At 44.7% G+C, this 19,106-nt stretch overlaps 1 protein-coding gene across 1 annotated transcript in view; it reads left to right on the top strand.

Annotated features, from left to right (window-relative positions):
• CACNA1F (calcium voltage-gated channel subunit alpha1 F) overlaps positions 1–18,874 on the top strand; it is a 224,240-nt gene extending 205,366 nt beyond the window's left edge. Inside the window, 9 exon segments of the mRNA XM_033922018.1 lie at positions 7,379–7,481; positions 8,566–8,667; positions 10,635–10,765; positions 12,088–12,182; positions 15,656–15,799; positions 15,960–16,114; positions 16,304–16,413; positions 16,773–17,069; positions 17,520–18,874. Coding sequence (XP_033777909.1) covers positions 7,379–7,481; positions 8,566–8,667; positions 10,635–10,765; positions 12,088–12,182; positions 15,656–15,799; positions 15,960–16,114; positions 16,304–16,413; positions 16,773–17,069; positions 17,520–17,792 — 1,410 coding nt within the window. The 3' untranslated portion in view covers positions 17,793–18,874.
• Positions 18,875–19,106: the final 232 nt, after the last annotated feature.

Genomic DNA, 19,106 nt, shown 5'->3' on the forward strand with positions numbered 1-19,106 from the left:
TTCTTGTTTCTCAAGGGGTGCAAATGGGGGTCTAAGGAGGAGGTTGAAAAGATATTTGTAAAATGTATAAGGGGGTTTTCTTTTCATAAATTTGTTTCTTCTTTTGTTTAGTATATGTATAGTTTTCCTTTGGATTACATTTATACTTATGCTCTGATTTGCTGTAAGAAGTGGATTCTTGTGAGTTTTATTTGAAATAAATAAATAATATATAAATCCAACAGTGTTCTTTATAATTTAGCAAATTTTCACAGTTTCCACCCTTCCAGGGGGGAGGGGGATTATCCTTGATAAAGCTAGAAGACAAGACATGTAGCATGTTGGATGCACATTCCTCTGGCCGAGTGGATTATATTAAGGTAAGTGGAGACTTAAGAATTATAGCTAAAATAAGAGATTTTTTTTTACATTTAAAAATGATAAACGTGAAAGAAAAGTCAGGAAAGGACTAATGCTACGAAATGCAAGGTCATGCATTTTGGCTGCAAAAGCCCCAGGGAACGGTACAGTTTAAGGGGTGAAGAACTTATGTGCACGACAGAAGAGTGGAACCTGGGTGTGATTGTATGTGATGATCTTAAGGTGGCCAAACAGGTTGAAAAGGTGACGGCAAAAGCTAGAAGGATGCTAGGGTACATAGGGAGAGGAATGGCCAGTAGGAAAAAGGAGGTATTGATGCCCCTGTATAAGACTTTGGTGAGGCCTCATTTAGAATATTGTATACAATTCTGGAGGTCGCACCTTCAAAAAGATATAAAAAGGATGGAGTCGGTCCAAAGGAAGGCTACTAAAATGGTTACTGCAGATGGGCAGACTAGATGGGCCATTTGGCCTTTATCTGCCATCATGTTTCTGTTTCTGTGTAACAAGAAATATATTTTATCACACAAAAAAATAGAAGAGAAAAAAAAATTATCCATCATTCGACAACAATAAATTTGGATCCAAGAAAAAAAGAAAAGAATCCATTTCACCAAGCCGACCTCAGTGGTTTTTGGAACAGTTACTTGCATCCTTGCTTCTTCTCTAGACACACTGAGAGGCATAATCAAAACAAGCATCTAAGTTGAATTTGGTCGCATGGTGCTACACGCCCAAAGTCGGCAGTGGGAAAATGCCCATTTTTGAAAAATACTAGAATTATTATTATTATTATTATTATTTTTAATCATCTGTCTGAACATCCAGGCTATTGTTCGTCCAGACCACCAGGAAATCTTTCTTTATACCACATTTTCAACCAAAATTTCATTCAAGTTCCAAACTAGAGAATGACACGGGGAAAAAATCTGTCCCCGTCACCGCCCCGTCACCGGCCCACCATCCTCTGCACCGCCCCGTCACCGCCGTTCCCTTCACCGCCCCGTCACCGTCACCGCCATCCCTTTCACCGCCCCGTCACCGCCACTGCCATCCCATTCACCGCCCCGTCACCGTCCCCGCTGCATCCATATAAGCCTTAGTACTGTAATATTTAGCTTATTCCTTTCTTATAAATCAAAGTTCCTGCTGCTGAACTAGAGAAAGAGATGTTCAGCTGGCAGGGCTTTGTTTATAAATTTTTATCAACACAACTAATATACTATTTTATCCTAAAGCAAAAAATAAATAAATAAATATAATTTTTTTTTCTACCTTTGTTGTCTGGTTTCTGCTTTCCACATCTTCTCATTGAATTCCTTCCATCCACTGTGTGTCTTCTCTCTGCGTCTTCCATTTGCTGTTACTGTGCCTCTCCCTTAAACCCCCCCCCCCCAATTGGTCTAGCACCCATCTTCTTCCCTCCGCTCCCGCATAGTCTGGCATCTGTCTTCTTCCCACTCTGTCTTCCACATTTCCCTTGGGGGTCTGTTCCTCTCCACCCTCCTTCAATGTCTGTTCTATTCCTTTCCACCACCACCCTTCCCTCCCTCCTTTACCATCTGTTCCTTTCTACTACCCTTCAGCTCCTCTCGCGTGGCCTATCTACCTTCCTTCCTCTTATTTTCATGGCACGTTACAATGTAATTTGTGCAAGCCACTGGAGCCTGCAAGCTCGGTCCCTGTCCCATCCCCACAAACCATCTCGCTTCTGTGCTCCTATTTTCTCCATTTCTAATATCTCCCCTATGTATCTGTCATTGCCCCCCCTGTGTCCATATACCATCCCCATGGCATGTCCCCTTTATGTCTCTGTCCCTATGCCCCATGCACATAATTTCCCCTCTTTCTGTTACCTTCCTGTGTCCAGATTTCCCCTATCTTCCTCTTCCATACCAGTGTGTCTCTTCTTTTCAACCCCATCTAGCTTTTTTCCCTCTTTCTTCCCCCCCCCCCCCCCTGCTTCTAGCATCTGGCTCACCTGCCAGTCCTTCCCTTTCTTTCCTGCTGTGGGTTTTCCTTTCCGACTTCATCCCCTTGGCCCAGAATCTCTTTCCCTTTCACTCCCTCCTTCCAATTTGAGCCGGGAACACTAGCGATCGCACGGTCCCCGCAGCTCACACCCGCCTGCCCAATCGATTCTAGTGTTTAGCCAGCTCTCTCCCTTCTCCTCACCTTAGTTTGTAGATTTTCTTTTTCGGCGACCCGCACGCTATCAGAGAGCCGCGCATGCGCGGCTGCTCAGTGTTCAATCTTCTGCTCTGCTGCATGTGGCGTCAGAGCAGAAGATTGAATACTGAGCAGCCGCGCGTGCGGGTCGCCGAAAAAGAAAATCTACAAACTAAGGTGAGGAGAAGGGAGAGAGCTGGCTAAACACTAGAATCGATTGGGCAGGCGGGTGTGAGCTGCGGGGACCGCGCGATCCTTCATGCCTCACTGCGGGGACAAGACCATTCACCGCCCCGCGGGCGGTGAATGGCCTTGTCCCCGTCGCCGCAGCGACTGCTAGTTTTCTTCCCCGTTTTCGGTGGGTGACCCGCGGCTAAAATGCGGTGGCCGCGGGTAAACCGCCACCGTGTCATTCTCTATTCCAAACGCCCAGAACAAGGCGCTAATCCTATAAAAGACTGGCCACCCAGACATGGCAACAGAGCAGAGGGGCACCTTACATGGCACTGCTGTGAACTTTACAAAAAGGGTGCCAGGTAAACATCTCACCAGAACTCCTTTATAGGTTACGGTGAGCCCCCCAAAACCCACTATACCCACCTGTCTGCAACACCAACAGCTCTTATGGCTGCAGGTGGCACCTATATGACAGTAGAGGGGGATTTTGGTGGGCGCACATGTTCCACCATAAATTTAGTGGTTAGAGTGGCTTATGGTCCTGGGTCCTCCTATCTATGGCTCACTAGCCCACCCCCAGGCTATTTAAGACACCTGTGTGCAACTCTACTAGGCTCTACCAGGTACTGATGTTCTGGAGACAGGTATGTACTTTTTTTATTCTTATCTTTGTGGGAGTGTGAGAGGGTCAGTGAACACGGGGAGTGTGTATGGGTCTTTACTTTGTCTCTGCAGTGGTTATCTGGTCACAAAACACGTTTAATACATTAAAATGAAAAATTCTATTTCTCAAATTTTATGTAAAATTTGGATATCAGTCAGCTTAATGGCCCAGGTTCTCTATATGGCACAGATATCAGTGGCCACCTATAAAGCAGCCGCCAATCATGTGTCAATCATGCGACAGCACCATTTATAGAATCGCACCTCTGGGAAAGATAGGTGCCGAAAATGTAGGCCAGGGTTTTCCAGGCCTATGTTTCCGATGCCTATCTTTGTCATGAATTGCTCCTATGTAGGTGCTCTAGGCCTCCTAATACCATTTCAAGTGTTAGCCATGCCCACAGTGGCGTTAGACGGCCTAAAGCGCCTACGGAGGCACGATTCTGGTGCCAATTGGCAATCTGAAACTCAGTTTAAAAGGCGTTTTTTACTAAGCTTGGGCGCCTAAAAAAAACGGCGCCTAAAAAAATCTGCACTGTTTACAGAATCCAGACCAATATCAATACTTTGTCCATCTATTGTGTGCCTGTATCACTGTTTTTATACAATCTGGCATACCCAGATTGTATAAAATTAGTCAGGGACCGCTGCTCAGGCAATATGCCTGATGGGCCGCCGCGTGAGCGGACCGCTGGGCAGGATGGACCTCTGGTCTGCCCCGGCGGAGGCGACTACTTATGTACTTATGTACCCAAGCAACAACTCTCAAAACCTCACAGGGAAGCATGATATGTACTCCACTCATATGTTTACAACCCCTAAACTCAACCAAAACCCACAAATACAAACAAACCACAAGCACTCCAAAAACAACAAACCAAAGATACTGGGTAGGCAAAGACCCAATGGTAGAAAAACTACCAGGGAAAAGGCCTCAAGAAATCAGAGTTGCCATTCATGGCACCAGCAGGATCAAAGCACATTAGAAGGACCAGGCAGAGCATCCAGAAAAGCCTGGGCATCTTCGACAGTAGAATAACTCTTCCACCCAGCACTTGTCCAAATCCTCAGATGTGCAGGATAGAGCAACATGAAGCGCTGTTTGTGAGCGAAGAGGGCGGAACACACCTTGGAGAATCGTCATCTGCGTTCTTGCAACGCTGGAGAATAATCTTGGAAAATCTTGATAGGAGATCCCTCGTAGCAGAGAGTGTTGCGCTTTTGCCTGTTACACCGCGTTAATTCAGCTTTGAGGGCAGAATTATGGACCTTCAAGATCGTGACTCGGGCGCGGGTATGATCCTCCTGTCGCCTACCCAAGCGATGCGCTCTATCCAGGCGTAAGGACCCCATACCATCTGGCAACGGGAAATCCGGATGTCTTGTAACCCTAGTCCTGCCTCATGGTCCCCTCAACAATGTGCAACAGGCTTAGGCCATGCACTCTAATTGCTCCCCAAACCATCTCAGCAAGTAGATGTTTGACTGTCTGAACTAAACTAAACTAAAACTTAGATTTATAGACCAGGTCATCACCAATTGGAGCTTGACTCAGTTTACAATAAAAAAATAATACATAGAAAGAACAGGCTGAAAAAAGGATTGAAAAAGCTAATATCCGTGGAGGGGCATAATCAAAAGGAACGTCTAAGTCCGTTTTTGTCTAAGTCGCAAGTCGTCCAAAGTAAAACAACAGCCTAGGACACATTTTTGAAAAATACGTCCAAAATTTTTTTTCTTTCGAAAATCGTCTAATTATACGTCCTGCCGATCTGATCTTCCAAGTCACTAAATTGTCCATCTTTATACCACATTTTCGTCCAAGTCAAAAACGCCTAGAACAAGCCTTGTTGGACGTGGGAGGGGTTTGCAAAGTGATGAACTGAACACCCAGACATGGCAACTAAATAGTGGGGTACCTTACAGGGCACTGCTGTGAACTTCACAAAAAAGGTGCCATGTCATCATCTCTCTACAGCTCCCTTATAGGTCATGGTGAGCCCCCCAAACCACCTCCAGAATTCCCTAGACCCACTTATCTACCACCCCAATAGCCCTTATGGCTGCAGGAGCCACTTATATGGCAGTACAAAAGTTTTGGGGTATATAAGGGAGTGTACATGTTTAAGTATCAATGCAGTGATTACAGGGGCTTATGGGCATGGTTCCTCCTCTACATGGGTCCCTAACCCACCCCCAAGACGGCTTAAGCCGCCTCTGTGCTGGACGACTAGGCTTTCCTATGCCAGGCTGCCAGGTGATGATGGTCTGGAGGCTGAATTTTAAAGATGTGATTACAATTTTTATGGGGTTGGGGGGGTCATTGATCACTGGGGTAGTGTGTGGGGTTCTGTATTATGTGTTTGCAGTGCTTATCTGGTGACTTTAGGTGGATTTTTGTGACTTAGACCATGTTTTAAATGGTCTAAGTCACAACTTCCAAGTTTCGTCTATGCTGGGCTGTATAACTTTCGGTTATACATGCTGTATGACTAAGTCTAAGTCGGCTCACTTCCTGCCCAACTCCCGCCCTGCCCTGTTTAGCTTTGGTCGTTCAGCGGCACTATGAAGGCCTAGGTCGTTTAGAAATATGCCCAAAACCCATTTTCATTATCGCACTTGGACAACGTTCGTCCAAGTGCCGGTTTTTGGACGTTTTTCTCTTTCGGTTATGAGCCCCATAATGTTTTGCAAACAGAACTGTCTTCAGGGCTTCAGTCTTTTTGGTACTTCTCGCCAGGCTAAATATTTATTGGCCCAGGATAATTTTTTTCTTCTTCATGGCTTCTGTGAGCAATGGCTTCCTCAAGGGATGACACAGAATATTGAGTACAATTCTGGAGGCAGTACCTTCAAAAAGATATAAAAAGGATAGTCGGTTCAGAGGAAGGCTACTAAAATGGTGTATGATAAGACGTATGGGGACAGACTTAAAGATCTCAATCTGTATACTTTGGAGGAAAGGCGGGAGAGGGGAGATATGATAAAGTCATTTAAATACCTACATAATATAAATGTGCACAAGTAGAGTCTCTTTCATTTGAAAGGAAACTCTGCAATGAGAGGGCATAGGATGAAGTTAAGAGGTGATAGGCTCTGGAGTAATCTGAGGAAATACTTTTTTATGGAAAGGGTGGTAGATGCGTGGTCAGTCTCCCAGAAGAAGTGGTGGAAACAGAGCCTGTGTCTGAATTCAAGAGGGCCGTGGGATTTCTCAGAGAGAGAGAGAGAGAGAGAGAGAGAGAGAAAGAGATAATAGTTACTGTGGATGGGCAGACTGGATGGGCCATTTGGCCTTTATCTGCCATCATGGTTCTAAAGCAGCTCTAGAAAGTCAACAGTTCTCACATTTGCTGTGCACTCCTGCTGCAAGCGCTGCAAACTTGCTTTCCTGTTTTGCAGACACATGTTGACCAATATTCAGCCATCCCTGGCAGTGGACAAGGGCTTGTGAACCCAGGCAGATACTCTTGGTGACAAAGTTTCACCTCTTGCCAACTTTTTTGACAGACACTCACAAATTGCATGAGACTTTCAGCTTCTAAGCAGTTTCCTTCTGCATTAAAGTTGTTTCCTCCAAAAGAACACAAATCTGATCCTTCTTCTTTGGAATGATATCACAATTCTTACCCATTTTTGGATATCCATGTTCAAGAATTAATATTATACAATGCAAACACTCGCTAAAGGTTTGTTATACACCTTGTACTCCATAAATAAGAACACCCAAAAATAAAATGTTTCAGTCTGTAGTATTAATCATCCTATAGTATACTGTATAATAATTTGTTGCAGTTGTCCTTCTTTGCTGAAATACAATTGAGCTGGCCTGGAAAGCTACTTACCTCCCCTCTCCCCTATCCTGTTCTCTTAACCTAACTTCATTTTCTCTCTCACTTCCTCTGTCCTTCCAGTTAACCCAGTCTCTGAATATTACCTTAAAGAACTCCTCCATTCTCTCTCTTTGATCCTACTCTCCAATGATCCCTCCCCTTTTGATCTCTTTCAGAGACTAGTTGCTATGAATATGCCCCTGAATGCTGACGGCACCGTCACCTACAATGCAACACTTTTTGCATTGGTTCGCACATCACTGAGGATCAAAACAGAAGGTAATCAATGACCCTCACCATCACAGGAAAAGTACCTTAGCCATTATAGCCAGATTGTATCCTCAAGGGTCAAAGGGCAAAATGTAGGGCAGATACACTAACATAGCTCGTTATGTCAGTACTAGAACAGCAAGGGGTGATGGAGGGCAGGAATGAGGTGCACTAGCACAGCTGTGTATGTATGTCAGTACTAGAATGTCAGAAGGTGTTGTAGGGCAAGAGTAAGGTAAATGGGCATAGTTGTGTGTATAGGGAATGGGGGATGGTTTTGTTCTGGAGACTGTACCGTCAAATGGATATAAATTAAATGGAGTTGGTCTAGAGGGCTGCTACAAAACTGGGCAGTGATCCAGTCATAAAAGCATATGGGGAAAGACTTAGAGACTTCAATATGTGTACTGTAGAAGAAAGGTGGGAGAGAAGGAATATGATTAAGACTTTTAAATATCCCCATGGCATTAATGTACAGGAGGTGAACCTTTTTCAAATGAAGGAAAACTCTGGAATGAGAGGGCTTAGGATGAAGAGGTGATGGGGTCCGGAGTAATCTAAGGAAATACTTCTTTGCAGAAAGGGTGATAGATGTGTGGAATAATCTCTTGGTGGAGACAAAGACTCTCTGAATTCATGAAAGTGTGAGATAGGCACTTGGGACCTCTTAGGGAGAGGAAGAGATAGTGGATGCTGTGGATTGGCAAACAGGATGGACCATTTACATTACATTACATTCGTGATTTCTATTCCGCCATTACCTTGCAGTTCAAGGCGGATTACATAAGAAGTTATCTAGACATTTCCAGAGGTATTACAGATTGGAGCTGCTTGCTACAGGGGATTGAGATGATTCTTGCGGTGTTAGTTTGTCTTTAAGGATTTCTTGAATAGCATGTTTTTATTCTGAAAGTTTTGTAGTCTGGGGTCGTGATCAGTATAGTAGCTGCTCCTTAAGAAAGCTCGTCTATCATATGCCTCTGTAAAACAGAGCATAAAGAACCTGGACTGGAGGGCCTTTATCTGCCATTATGTTTCTATATATCTGTTAGCAAGGGTTGTATTCCCTTCATCTGTCTCTGATATCCAACAGGAAATCTGGAAGCAGCAAATGAAGAACTGAGATCTGTCATCAAAAAGATCTGGAAACGAACCAAGCAGAAGATTTTAGATGAAGTTATACCACCCTCTGAAGGTCTGTCATTTCTCCTTCTGTGGTTGTCATCTCTTCTGACATCATCCGGTAATGCACACCTCTCCAGCTCTGTTGCTCGTCATAGCCGGTGACTGAGCTAGCCAGTGACTAGAATATTTAATGGGAAATAGCCGGCGATCTTCAGCTGAATATCAGTGATTAGCTGGCTTATCACTATTTGGTTATTTCTAAGGCATATATTCTGATTTTTAGGGCCGTGCAAGGGACTGGTCCAAGTTATTTCCGTGTATTTTGTATACAGTCAAATCCATTTGTGAGAGAACATGACGCCTGACATCCCCTTCTCCTTGCACTGGGGGAATGTCTCTTAAATAAGCCCCCTCTCCGGACCTCTTCAAATCTTCACCATCAGCGAGCAGGGTCTCCTTTCCACTGCTCACGCCCTCTCGAGCCTGCCCTCTTATGTCACTTCCTCAGGAAGTGACATCAGAGGGAGGGCTCAGGGCCAGTGCGAGCAGTAAGTACAGACCCTGCTCACTACCGGCAAGGACTTGAAGAGGTATGGGATGAGAGGGGAGAATATCTAAGAGACCCCTTGGCTGCCAGGGGACAAGAAGAGATGCCAGCGCCCTCGTAAAAGATGGCTCCTGGGACACTCTGCCTCCCACCCCTCTGTACTACACCACTGCCCACTTTTGCACTATGGTTTTCATGCTAGTTCCTTCTATACAGCAGAGAATTTGATTACAAGCAGAAGGTTGCTTGGTCAGTGGCTGATCCAGAGGCTTGGCTTAATTGTTGGTTTTCTTAAGAGTGAAGGAGGAGTGCCACACATTTTGGAAGAACCTGGACTTTATTTGCTGCAAACTGTGATTGTAGGATTTTTTTGAGTCAGTTGGCAGTTTGTATGTACTTTGTCAAGGTTTTAATTTCCTGTGATATGTTTTATGTTTTTAAAAAACTAAAACACCAAGTTTAAAATAAATAGTTATCACTGGGAATCAATGCAATTTTACAACGTAGGGAGTAATCCTATTATAAATGGAAATAAAGAAAATAAATTTTATTGCTACACACAAAAAAATGAGAAAAAGGGAGACATCACTGTTGCTGCTCTACAAACATCACTTCCTCCCACAGGCAGGCACCATGGACAGTAAGAAGAATGCATGCAGGCTGAATGAGGTCCATGGGCTATAGTTTGGTCACTTCTGCTTTAAGAAGAAAGTTTTAAAAACATAATAGGCTGTAGATCAGGAGTCCCCAAAGTCCCTCCTTGAGGGCCGAATCCAGTCGGGTTTTCAGGATTTCCCCAATGAATATGTATTGAAAGCAGTGCATGCACATAGACCTCATGCATATTCATTGGGGAAATCCTGAAAACCCGACTGGATTCGGCCTCAAGGAGGGACTTGGGGACCCCTGCTGTAGATGATAGAGTGAGGAAAGACAGGGCTCTGGAAGCTGGTAGTTGATTAGGACAGGAACCAGTATTCCATCGCCAAGCTTGGCCCTTTATTACTATCTTTAAGACACTAATGACGCCCGAAGCTACTCTCCTGATATGATGAAACTCTGACAAGATATATATATATATCACAGTTCAAAATCAGACTGTCTAGTCCTGCTCTTATTATAAGATAACTGTATATATAAGATGTTTCATAAGAGTGAATGGGGAGAGAGAATCTCAGCTAAAGCACAACAGTAACATCCAGTGGTCAGATTCAGTGTATATTATGTGCAGAGTTAGCCACAGTCTCCAGCAGTGGCTGAGATGTTTAGGCAAGGCTCAGTGGGAAAGAGCATTAAACAGCGTGAAAACAAATCACAGATCTTTGCAAATTAAGGCTTACGGAGCTCTAGCCCAACAAAGATCAGTTGTGGTTGAACTAGATTCCCAGAGGAGAAAGAGAAAAATGCCAGTCCAGAAAATAAACAATGAGTGAGGGATACTGATACATGAGATATTTAACAGCTTTTGCCCCTTTTTCTGGAACTCCTAGAGGAGGAAGTGACCGTGGGGAAGTTTTATGCCACCTTCTTGATCCAAGATTACTTCCGCAAGTTTCGGCGCCGTAAGGAGAAGGGATTGCTGAGAACCAAGGTGTTGCCAAGCAACTCCACAGCATTACAGGTGATTAGCAAGCAGACGTGCACACAGACCGTCCCATGCAGAGGATGCTAGAGGCATTTACATTAAGAATAGACAGCCAATTAGACTCTCACACAATAAGACAGGCAGAGTCTGAGGTGTAATATTGGGCCTGGTATTTAATCGCCGGTGGCCAGTGCGAAACCCAGATAGTCAATGCCGGGCTGTTTCCAGTGACTAGCAAGGAATACTGGTGGGGAAAGTTGTTAACTGCTAAAAGGTTAACTGGTTATGTTGATATTCAGCACTAACTGGTAAATATTTTAGCAGTTAAAGATAGGACAGCTATTATGTGATCCTATTTGACCACTAAACCTATCCGGTTAGGCATTCATTATCAGCTGAATATCTGCAGTTAGGTGCTAAAATGCTATTTAACCACCCAGGAGCCATTCCTGGCCAGTTAAATAGTTTTGAATATTAACCAAATTGCTTCCAATTTTGTTCTGTGCCCTGGCCTTTCAGGCACTTTCTGTCTTTCTCATTGTATGTCTTCTGGTCTCTCACAGACATACTCATTTCTTTTGGTCTCAGACTTTCACAGTCTCACAAACTGTCTTGCAGATAGTTTTATTCTGACAAGCTTTTTCTCATACACTCATATAGACCTAGAGCTGTCTCTTTCTTGTGGTCATAAATTACCATATATACTTGAATATAAGTTGATCCGAATATAAGTCGAGACCCCCCTTCTCCCCAAAAAGGAGGAGAAATGGTTGACCCGAATATGTCGGGTGACTTAATATTCAAGTGCCCTGCCGTTAGGCTCTGCACCCAGCCTTCTTCCCTCCCTCCCCTGTCAGACACTGCACCCAGCTCCCTTCCTACCAGGCACTACACCCAGCACCCTTCCCTCCCTCCCCTGTCAGGCTCTGCACCCTCCCTCCCAGACTCTGCCCTCTGTTCCCCCCTCCCTGCCCTATCCTCATACCTCTGCCAATCCCTGGTGGAGATGTAGCAGGAAGGAGCAAGCGTTCCAAATTCCTTCTCCGCTGCTAACCGGCTGCTTAGATCCAGTTTCTTCGGCTGAGCAGCAGGAGCGCGATTTGATGCTGCTGCTCGGCGCTGAGCAGCTTCCTTACTGGCTCCCGGTTTATATTCGAGTATATACGGTATGTCTTTTATGGTTTTACAGTCATTTCCTGATTTAGTTTGTGGTCTCAGATTCCTCTCTATTTTTTCCTTGTGATCTCACACTCTCTCAGGTTGTTCTCTCTCTTTTTCATATGGTCTCACAGAGTCCACTTTCTTTTTCTTGTGGTCTCAAAGGCTCTTCTGCCTCTTTTTTTCTTGTGGTCTCACAGGCTGGCCTGAGGACACTGCAGGATCTTGGACCAGAGATCAGACAAGCTTTATCTTGTGATTTGGAAGTAGAACAGATCCCTCCACCATGTACAAGGTGAGAGACTCCTGTGTCACATAAGTTAGAAACTATTCTGATATATATGATATAAGATCTTTCTAGACCCTTATACATACAAGATCAGAAACCTCTCCACAGAAAAGGAGCGATGTCCCATACCAAGGCAAAAGACTCCCTTTGCTATGTACAAGGAGGGAGGGAGGAGTAGCCTAGTGGTTAGAGCTGCTGCCTCAGCACCCTGAGGTTGTGAGTTTGATCCCAGCCTACTCCCTGTGACTCTGTTCAAGTCATTTAACCTTCCACTGGCCCAGGTACCAAAGTTAGAATGTGAGCCTGCCGGGACATAGGAAAACACCTAAGAATACCTGATTACTATTCAATGTATTGTAAACCACTTTGGGTGAATCTCTTCATGAAAAAGGCAGTTAATAAATAAATATATTTAGTGGTCCCTTCACTTAATATAAAAAGAACCCTCTCTAGTCTTCACCATGTGTAAGGAATACTCTCTCCTTCCTAAGGGGAGAGGTACCCCTCTGCCATGTACTCAGCATACTCTTTCTATCCAATAACTCAAATCAGGCAAGAAGTGCAATTGCTTGTTCCATCTAAAAGGGTTTACTTAATTTGGATAGCAAAAGGGGCATTTCTCTGCAAAACTATTTACCAATACCAATGCATCTGTTATGTACCACAAATACCGTTAACAGTTCATTGCGATTACAATACAATCGTACTCTGATTCTATTGTAATATATGTCATTTTAATCTAAAAAAAACCTTCACATTTTACTTTTCTTTTAAACATATTTCTGAAAAAAATTAATTTTAATTTTTTCCCCCAAAATCCTATAGTTCACTTATGATCTTAAAAAAGAAATCTCTTCTAAAAATACATATTTTTTAAAAATGGCCTTTTATGGGGGCTGACTTATCACATAAGGGTGGATCGGTGCTGGGGGAGATGACGGAGGAGAGGCACTGCAGGAAATAATTAATATTATTGACCACTGTGCTTTGAGTGTGACTTGGGGATCCTTTTACTAAGGTGCGCTAGCGTTTTTTGCGCACGCAGATTAGCGCACGCTAACCCCACACTACGCAGCTAGAACTAACGCCAGCTCAATGCTGGCGTTAGCACTTAGCGCGCGCGGCATTGTAGCACGCGCTATTCCGTGCGTTAATGCCCTAACGCAGCTTAGTAAAAGGTTTGGAATGCTTTTCTGTCCTGTCATTCCTTTTTGGAATTCTTTTCTTTTCTATTATTAGCCAATGTAAACCGCTTTGATCCTTTGATGGCATAATCAATATAGTATAGCAAATTCAATGAATAATAATAAGGCAACTTACAGCTCTCCCTCCTTATTCGCGGGGGTTAGGTACAGAGCCAGCTCCCGAATAGGGAAAAACTGTGAATAATTTTTTGGGCCGGCTCTGACCCACCCCTCCTGCATCCCCGGACCTTACCTGGTGGTCTAGCGGCGATGCGGGGCAGGATCGATCATCCTACGTTCCTGCCCCATGCAAAGCCATCATCAAAATGGTTGCCGTGAGTTCCCGTTGTAGTACAACATGTCTCCCTCTCTCACAGTCCACCATCTCTTTCTCTCATTCCTTCCCTTGCTCAAAAGAAGTGGGGAAAGAGAGAGAGAGAGGAATCTAGGGTGCATCTCTCCCTCCCGCTCTACTGCCATATCCAACATTTCTCCCTTTCTCTTCCCCCGGACATGTGCAGCATCTTTCATCCCTACCCACCAGTCCCATACCAACATTTCTCCTTCTATCACTCCTCTCCAGTACCATGCCACATCTCTCCCATCATTCCCTCCACCACCATGTCCAACATTCCTCCCTCTTGCATCTCTTTCAATCTGTCCCTCTATTCCCTCTTTACCACCATATCCAACATTTCTCCCTCTCATCTTTCTCTTTCCCATGCATCTCTTCCTCACGCCTATCCTTCCCTATGCCCAACAATTCTTCTCTTTTTTTCCTTTCCCCATGTGCACCATCTCTCTTTCCCTCTCACTCACATACCCATGCCCAACAATTATCCCTTTCTGTTCCCTCCCCCACATCAGCATCTCTTTCCATCTCTCTCTCCATCCTATGTCCCAAATTTGTGCCCCCTTCCTTCCTTCTTTATCCAAATGCAATCCCTCCCTTCTGTATCCCAGGTTTGAGCCCCCTCCCCTGCCTTCCTTCCAGCCTTTGTCCCAAGTTAATGCACCCTCTCTCTCCCTGTCTTGCCCCAATGTGTGCACTTGCTCACTCCCTCCCTCCTGTAGCCCAAATACTTTGTGCCCCCTCCTGTGAATGTGTACCAGAGCCATCCAGGTGGGCCACCTCTTTCCTGCCTGCCAGCTACACTTGCTTCTTCGCAGGGCCATGGTCGGCGGTTCCTGCACGCTGCATGTGGCTGACCCAGAAGCCTTCCATCTGATGTCAGCTCTAATGTTGGAGGGAAGGCTTCCAGGTTGGCTGCATGTGGGGAGCGCTCCATGTGGCTTTGTGAAAGGAGAGTGTGACTAGAGGGCAGGAAGAAGGAAGCACTGCTTGGACACACATTGGTGAGAGCCCTTTGAGGTGCCTCCATCACCACAGGATCCCACAACCCCGGGAGATCCCTGCAGGATTCCCAAAGACCCAGGGGGGAATCCCACAGGTTCCTTAGGATTCCCGTCGGTCCTGTTCCTGTGCAGCTCTATACATAGTAGTACATTTAAAACAAACTAGTGAATACATTTTTTTACTAAATGCATAGTTAATCTCTGAAACTTGCTGTTAGCGAATGTGGTAAAAGCAGTTATGTAGCTGGGTTTAAAAAAGGTTTGGACAAATTTCTGAGCGAAATGGCCATGACCATTTATTAAGGTAGACCCAGAGAAAGCCACTGATAATTTCTGGGGGTAAGTAGTATGGAATCCTTTTGGGGATTTCACCATGTACTTGTGACCTGGATTGGCCACCATTGGAAAGAGGATACTGGGCCAGATGGACCCTTGGTCTTTTGGTCTGATCCAATTAGGGACTACAGATATCCCATTGCATTGGAGATGTAAGTTGAAAATCAAAACTTGTCTAAAATTTCCTCACTGGAACTAGGTAAATTGGCAGCTATCTGAAAATATGAACCCAACTTTTAAAGATACTGTATGCATATAGCTTATGGAATGTGGGTTTCTTAAAACCCCATCCTGGATAACGAGAACATAAGAATAGACTTTCTGGGTCAGACCAATGGTCCATCTAGCCCAGCAGCCCGTCTTCATGGTGGCCAATCCAGGTCAATAGTACCTGGCAAAAACCCAAATAGTAGCAATATTCCATGCTACCAATCCAGGGCAAGCAGTGGCTTCCCCCATGTCTGCCTCAATAACAGACTATGGACTTTCCCTCCTGGAAATTGTCCAAATCTTTCTTAAATCCGTCTATGTTAACCGCTCTTACTACAACCTCTGTCTGCTTTAGGCGTGCAGTTTCTAATGTCTGCTTTTTCCCTGGAATAGGAGGAATTCTGAAGGCAACAGTATTTTTTCAGAGGAATGGGAGGAGCTTGCCAGCACCCCCCAGAGGAAAGCAGAAGAATTCCAGGTAGAAAAAGAATACAACAGCCCTGAGGATGACTCTGAGGGTGTGACTTCCAGTGACAAGTAAGGCACCATCTCTCTGTATATCCCCAGCACAGGGGGACACTAACAGGGGAGGGAAAAACAGTACTGCAGACTGAAGCTCCTTTGTATATCCTTACCACAGAGGGGACATGGACGGAGGACTCTTTCCTTTCAGTGTTTGTTTTTCTTTCTTTGATAGAGATTTTAGTTTGGAAGAGACTGACTCATCCCAGATTCATGGGGCATCACTGTCCCTTCCCATCCCCTTCCAACTTGACTCCAATTCCAGATCTGGTGCTCCGGCTGAGGGTCGGTGGTCCACACGGAGACGTCTACTACCTCCCACGCCATCAGGTAAGGAGAGGGGAAGTAGCACGTCATTACAAAGCATGGATTGATGTAATATCCAGATACAGATTTGTGATACAGTAAGAAAAGTTGTGTTATCCATATCCAGGGGTGTGATAGAGAGGAGATAGTTGTGTTATCTGTACACAGGTGCATGGCAGAAGTGGATGTTGATTTCTTTGCATCTTTTGGCAGGTCGAAAGCCAGTGTTTAGTATCCAATGTCTGCATAGCCAAGGGAGCCAAGATGACATTCCAATACCAGGGATTTATCATCAGAATGCACCCCCCTGTCGTACATCTCAGGTGTTAAGATTTTCTCTGCTAGGCCACATCTGCTTATGCTCTGTCCTTTCTCCCCTCATTCAATAAACTATTGCGCTCAAGTTATAGAATAGTATTAGATGTATGCATAACTTAATAGTAATTATTAGCTGCTAATTGGCATTAAATGGTGCTAATTGATAATAATTAAGTTACATGTGTAACTGCTATTAGTCGGTATTTTATAAATTGCATGTTATAGAATTTGCACACGTACGCACACACACGCTCTGTCTCTCAGTGCCGCTTCCTTACTCATGCCATATTTCTCTCTGCATCTTCTCTCACACATTCTCTCTTTCTTTGTTCGTGTCCTTTCATGCACCTGCTTTTGTCTTTAGGAGTACAAAAACTCTGACTCATGGCGTACAAACAATCACTCAGCCACGAGTTCTTCACAATCCTGGGCCACACTTCCAAAGCATCACCGTCTCTTCTACGCTCCCCTTATTCTGGTAGAGGAAGAAAAAGACTGGGACAAGCAGAGCAGCAGTTTGCACTCGATAGCCCAGACCACATGGTACCTGAACAGAGCGCTCAAGCCATCCTATCAGCCCTATTCCCACCTGCAGGTGCCCAGGCTGGTAAAGCCCAACCTGAGCAAGATGAGGGGCAGTGCAGACAGCCTGGTGGAGGCAGTAAGTTCCATCTCCTGCTCTAATTCACCTTGTCTGTGTAGCTCATGGTATTTCTTCCATCCTCCTTTCCTGCCTAGGCCTGTTGCTCCTTTCCTCGCTCTGCTTTTCACAAATTTTCCCTTTCCTGATTCTTCCATCCTTTCTCCCTGTCTTTCTACTTCCCTCTCTCTCTGTTGTTCTTTTTTTCCTTTCCTCTACTTTCTCTCGATTTTTGTCTTTTCCTTCATCGTCCCTTCCTTTTCACTCTCACCAGGTCACTCCTTTTCCCTGCTTTCTCTTCTCTTTGCTCTGCATCTTTCTCTTTCCCCTCCTGTTCCCCCACCCTTTCCTTTTCCTCAGTCTTTTCATCTCTTCCCTTGTACTCATAGCCAACCTCAATATTGTAACTCAGGCTGTTCAGGCAGAGTACACAGGCTCTTTTCTGCCCACTAATAGCCTTTCTCTTTACAGGTGTTAATTTCAGAAGGTTTGGGGATCTATGCCAGGGACCCCAAATTTGTTGCAGTTGCTAAGCGGGAGATTGCAGATGCATGTCACATGACCATAGAGGACATGGAGAGTGCAGCCAGTGACTTGTTGAACCAGAGCCGGAAAGTCAGCAGCAGCAATATGGAGAGCATTGGACTGGGTTTTGTGTACAGTGATGAGGAATCTCTCCGATGCCAGGAAGAGGAGGAGGAAGAGGATCTGGGGGATGAGATATCCTGTGTCACTTCCTTCTGATGCTCAGCTGTGATTGAGGATCTCCATGATGCCTAATTTTTTCCTATTCTCCCTTATTTTGGTCTGCTTCCTACCTCCTCCTATCTCATTCCCTCCATCTCATAAATATCTGAATGAGGCAGATTAACCAATTTTATTTTCTCCTGCAGCTCTTAGAATCTCTTGCAAAGTTCCTGAGACAACTGGGCTGGCACTGCATGACTCTCCACAGTTTGATTCAGATAGGTGCCTATATTCTTGTGTAACCCCCCCCCCCACCTCTAGAAAACCTTCTTAGACCCCAGATGGGGTGAGTGGATTTTCCTGGGGGGTTACTGAAGAGGCAGCCTGTTAAATAGACTTACCGGGCTGAGATGATGGGGTTGATATGCCACTGGGAAAGAGCCCAGTGGGCTTAAGGTTGGATATCTCCATCACCGAGGGAGTAGAGCTGTAGCTGAATACAATAAATGATTGTTTAAGAGAAATATGATTGATAGAATTTGTCTAATGCAAGGTGGGGTCAGAGTGACAAAAGTGCTAATTGGACCTATGCAGTGTCTGTGGTTGTCCGCACCCCCGCCAAGACCCGAGGAACTGAGGGGATATTCTAATTTGTCAAAATAAGTGGCAGCCGTAAGAGTGCAGTAGTAACCATTTTCGACCATTAGAAGGGGTGATTTAACTCAGAGTACTGTTCCTCCAGAGCGGAGGGATTAGGAATCAAGAGTCTGACAGCAGGGAAGTGACCTGCTGACAGAGTAGGTAGGTGCTGGTTGAGAAGAACCACACCTCAATGAGAGGACAGACAATGGAGGTCCTGTCTGGAAGAAGAGGCAGGGCTCAACATAGTGACAAGGACAGTCACAATTGTTCTGCCAAAAGGAAAGGGAGAGTGATATAATTGTGGAATGTGACGACTGTTTCATTCCTGACCCAATGAAATTTGTTCTTATGCCACATTAAGAGCTGTGAACTGTTTGAGACTGTCTGCGGTTAATGTGCCTACCTTCAATAAAGCTGGAGAATTTTTATAAAGAAGAAAGAATTATATTCCAGGGATATACAATAAAGAAATGAGAATTTTGCAATCAGTGGTTATACTCAGCAAGAATTTTAGCCATTAAATTATATAGCTTAGGACTCTACTATGAAGAATACTGGCCCCAATCCTGCAAGCTGTACCATCATTGGGTTAATCGTGTGTGTATATACGAGGGTCATTTAATAAATAATGCACACTATTTTTTAAAATTTACACCATTTTAGTTCAGTTGACGAATGGCTCGGAAGAAAGCTCTTCCAGAGATGCAAAACGATGTCCAAGCATAGGTT

This window comes from Geotrypetes seraphini, chromosome 1, assembly GCF_902459505.1.
Source record: "Geotrypetes seraphini chromosome 1, aGeoSer1.1, whole genome shotgun sequence".
In the NCBI taxonomy this organism is placed as follows: Eukaryota; Metazoa; Chordata; class Amphibia; order Gymnophiona; family Dermophiidae; genus Geotrypetes; species Geotrypetes seraphini.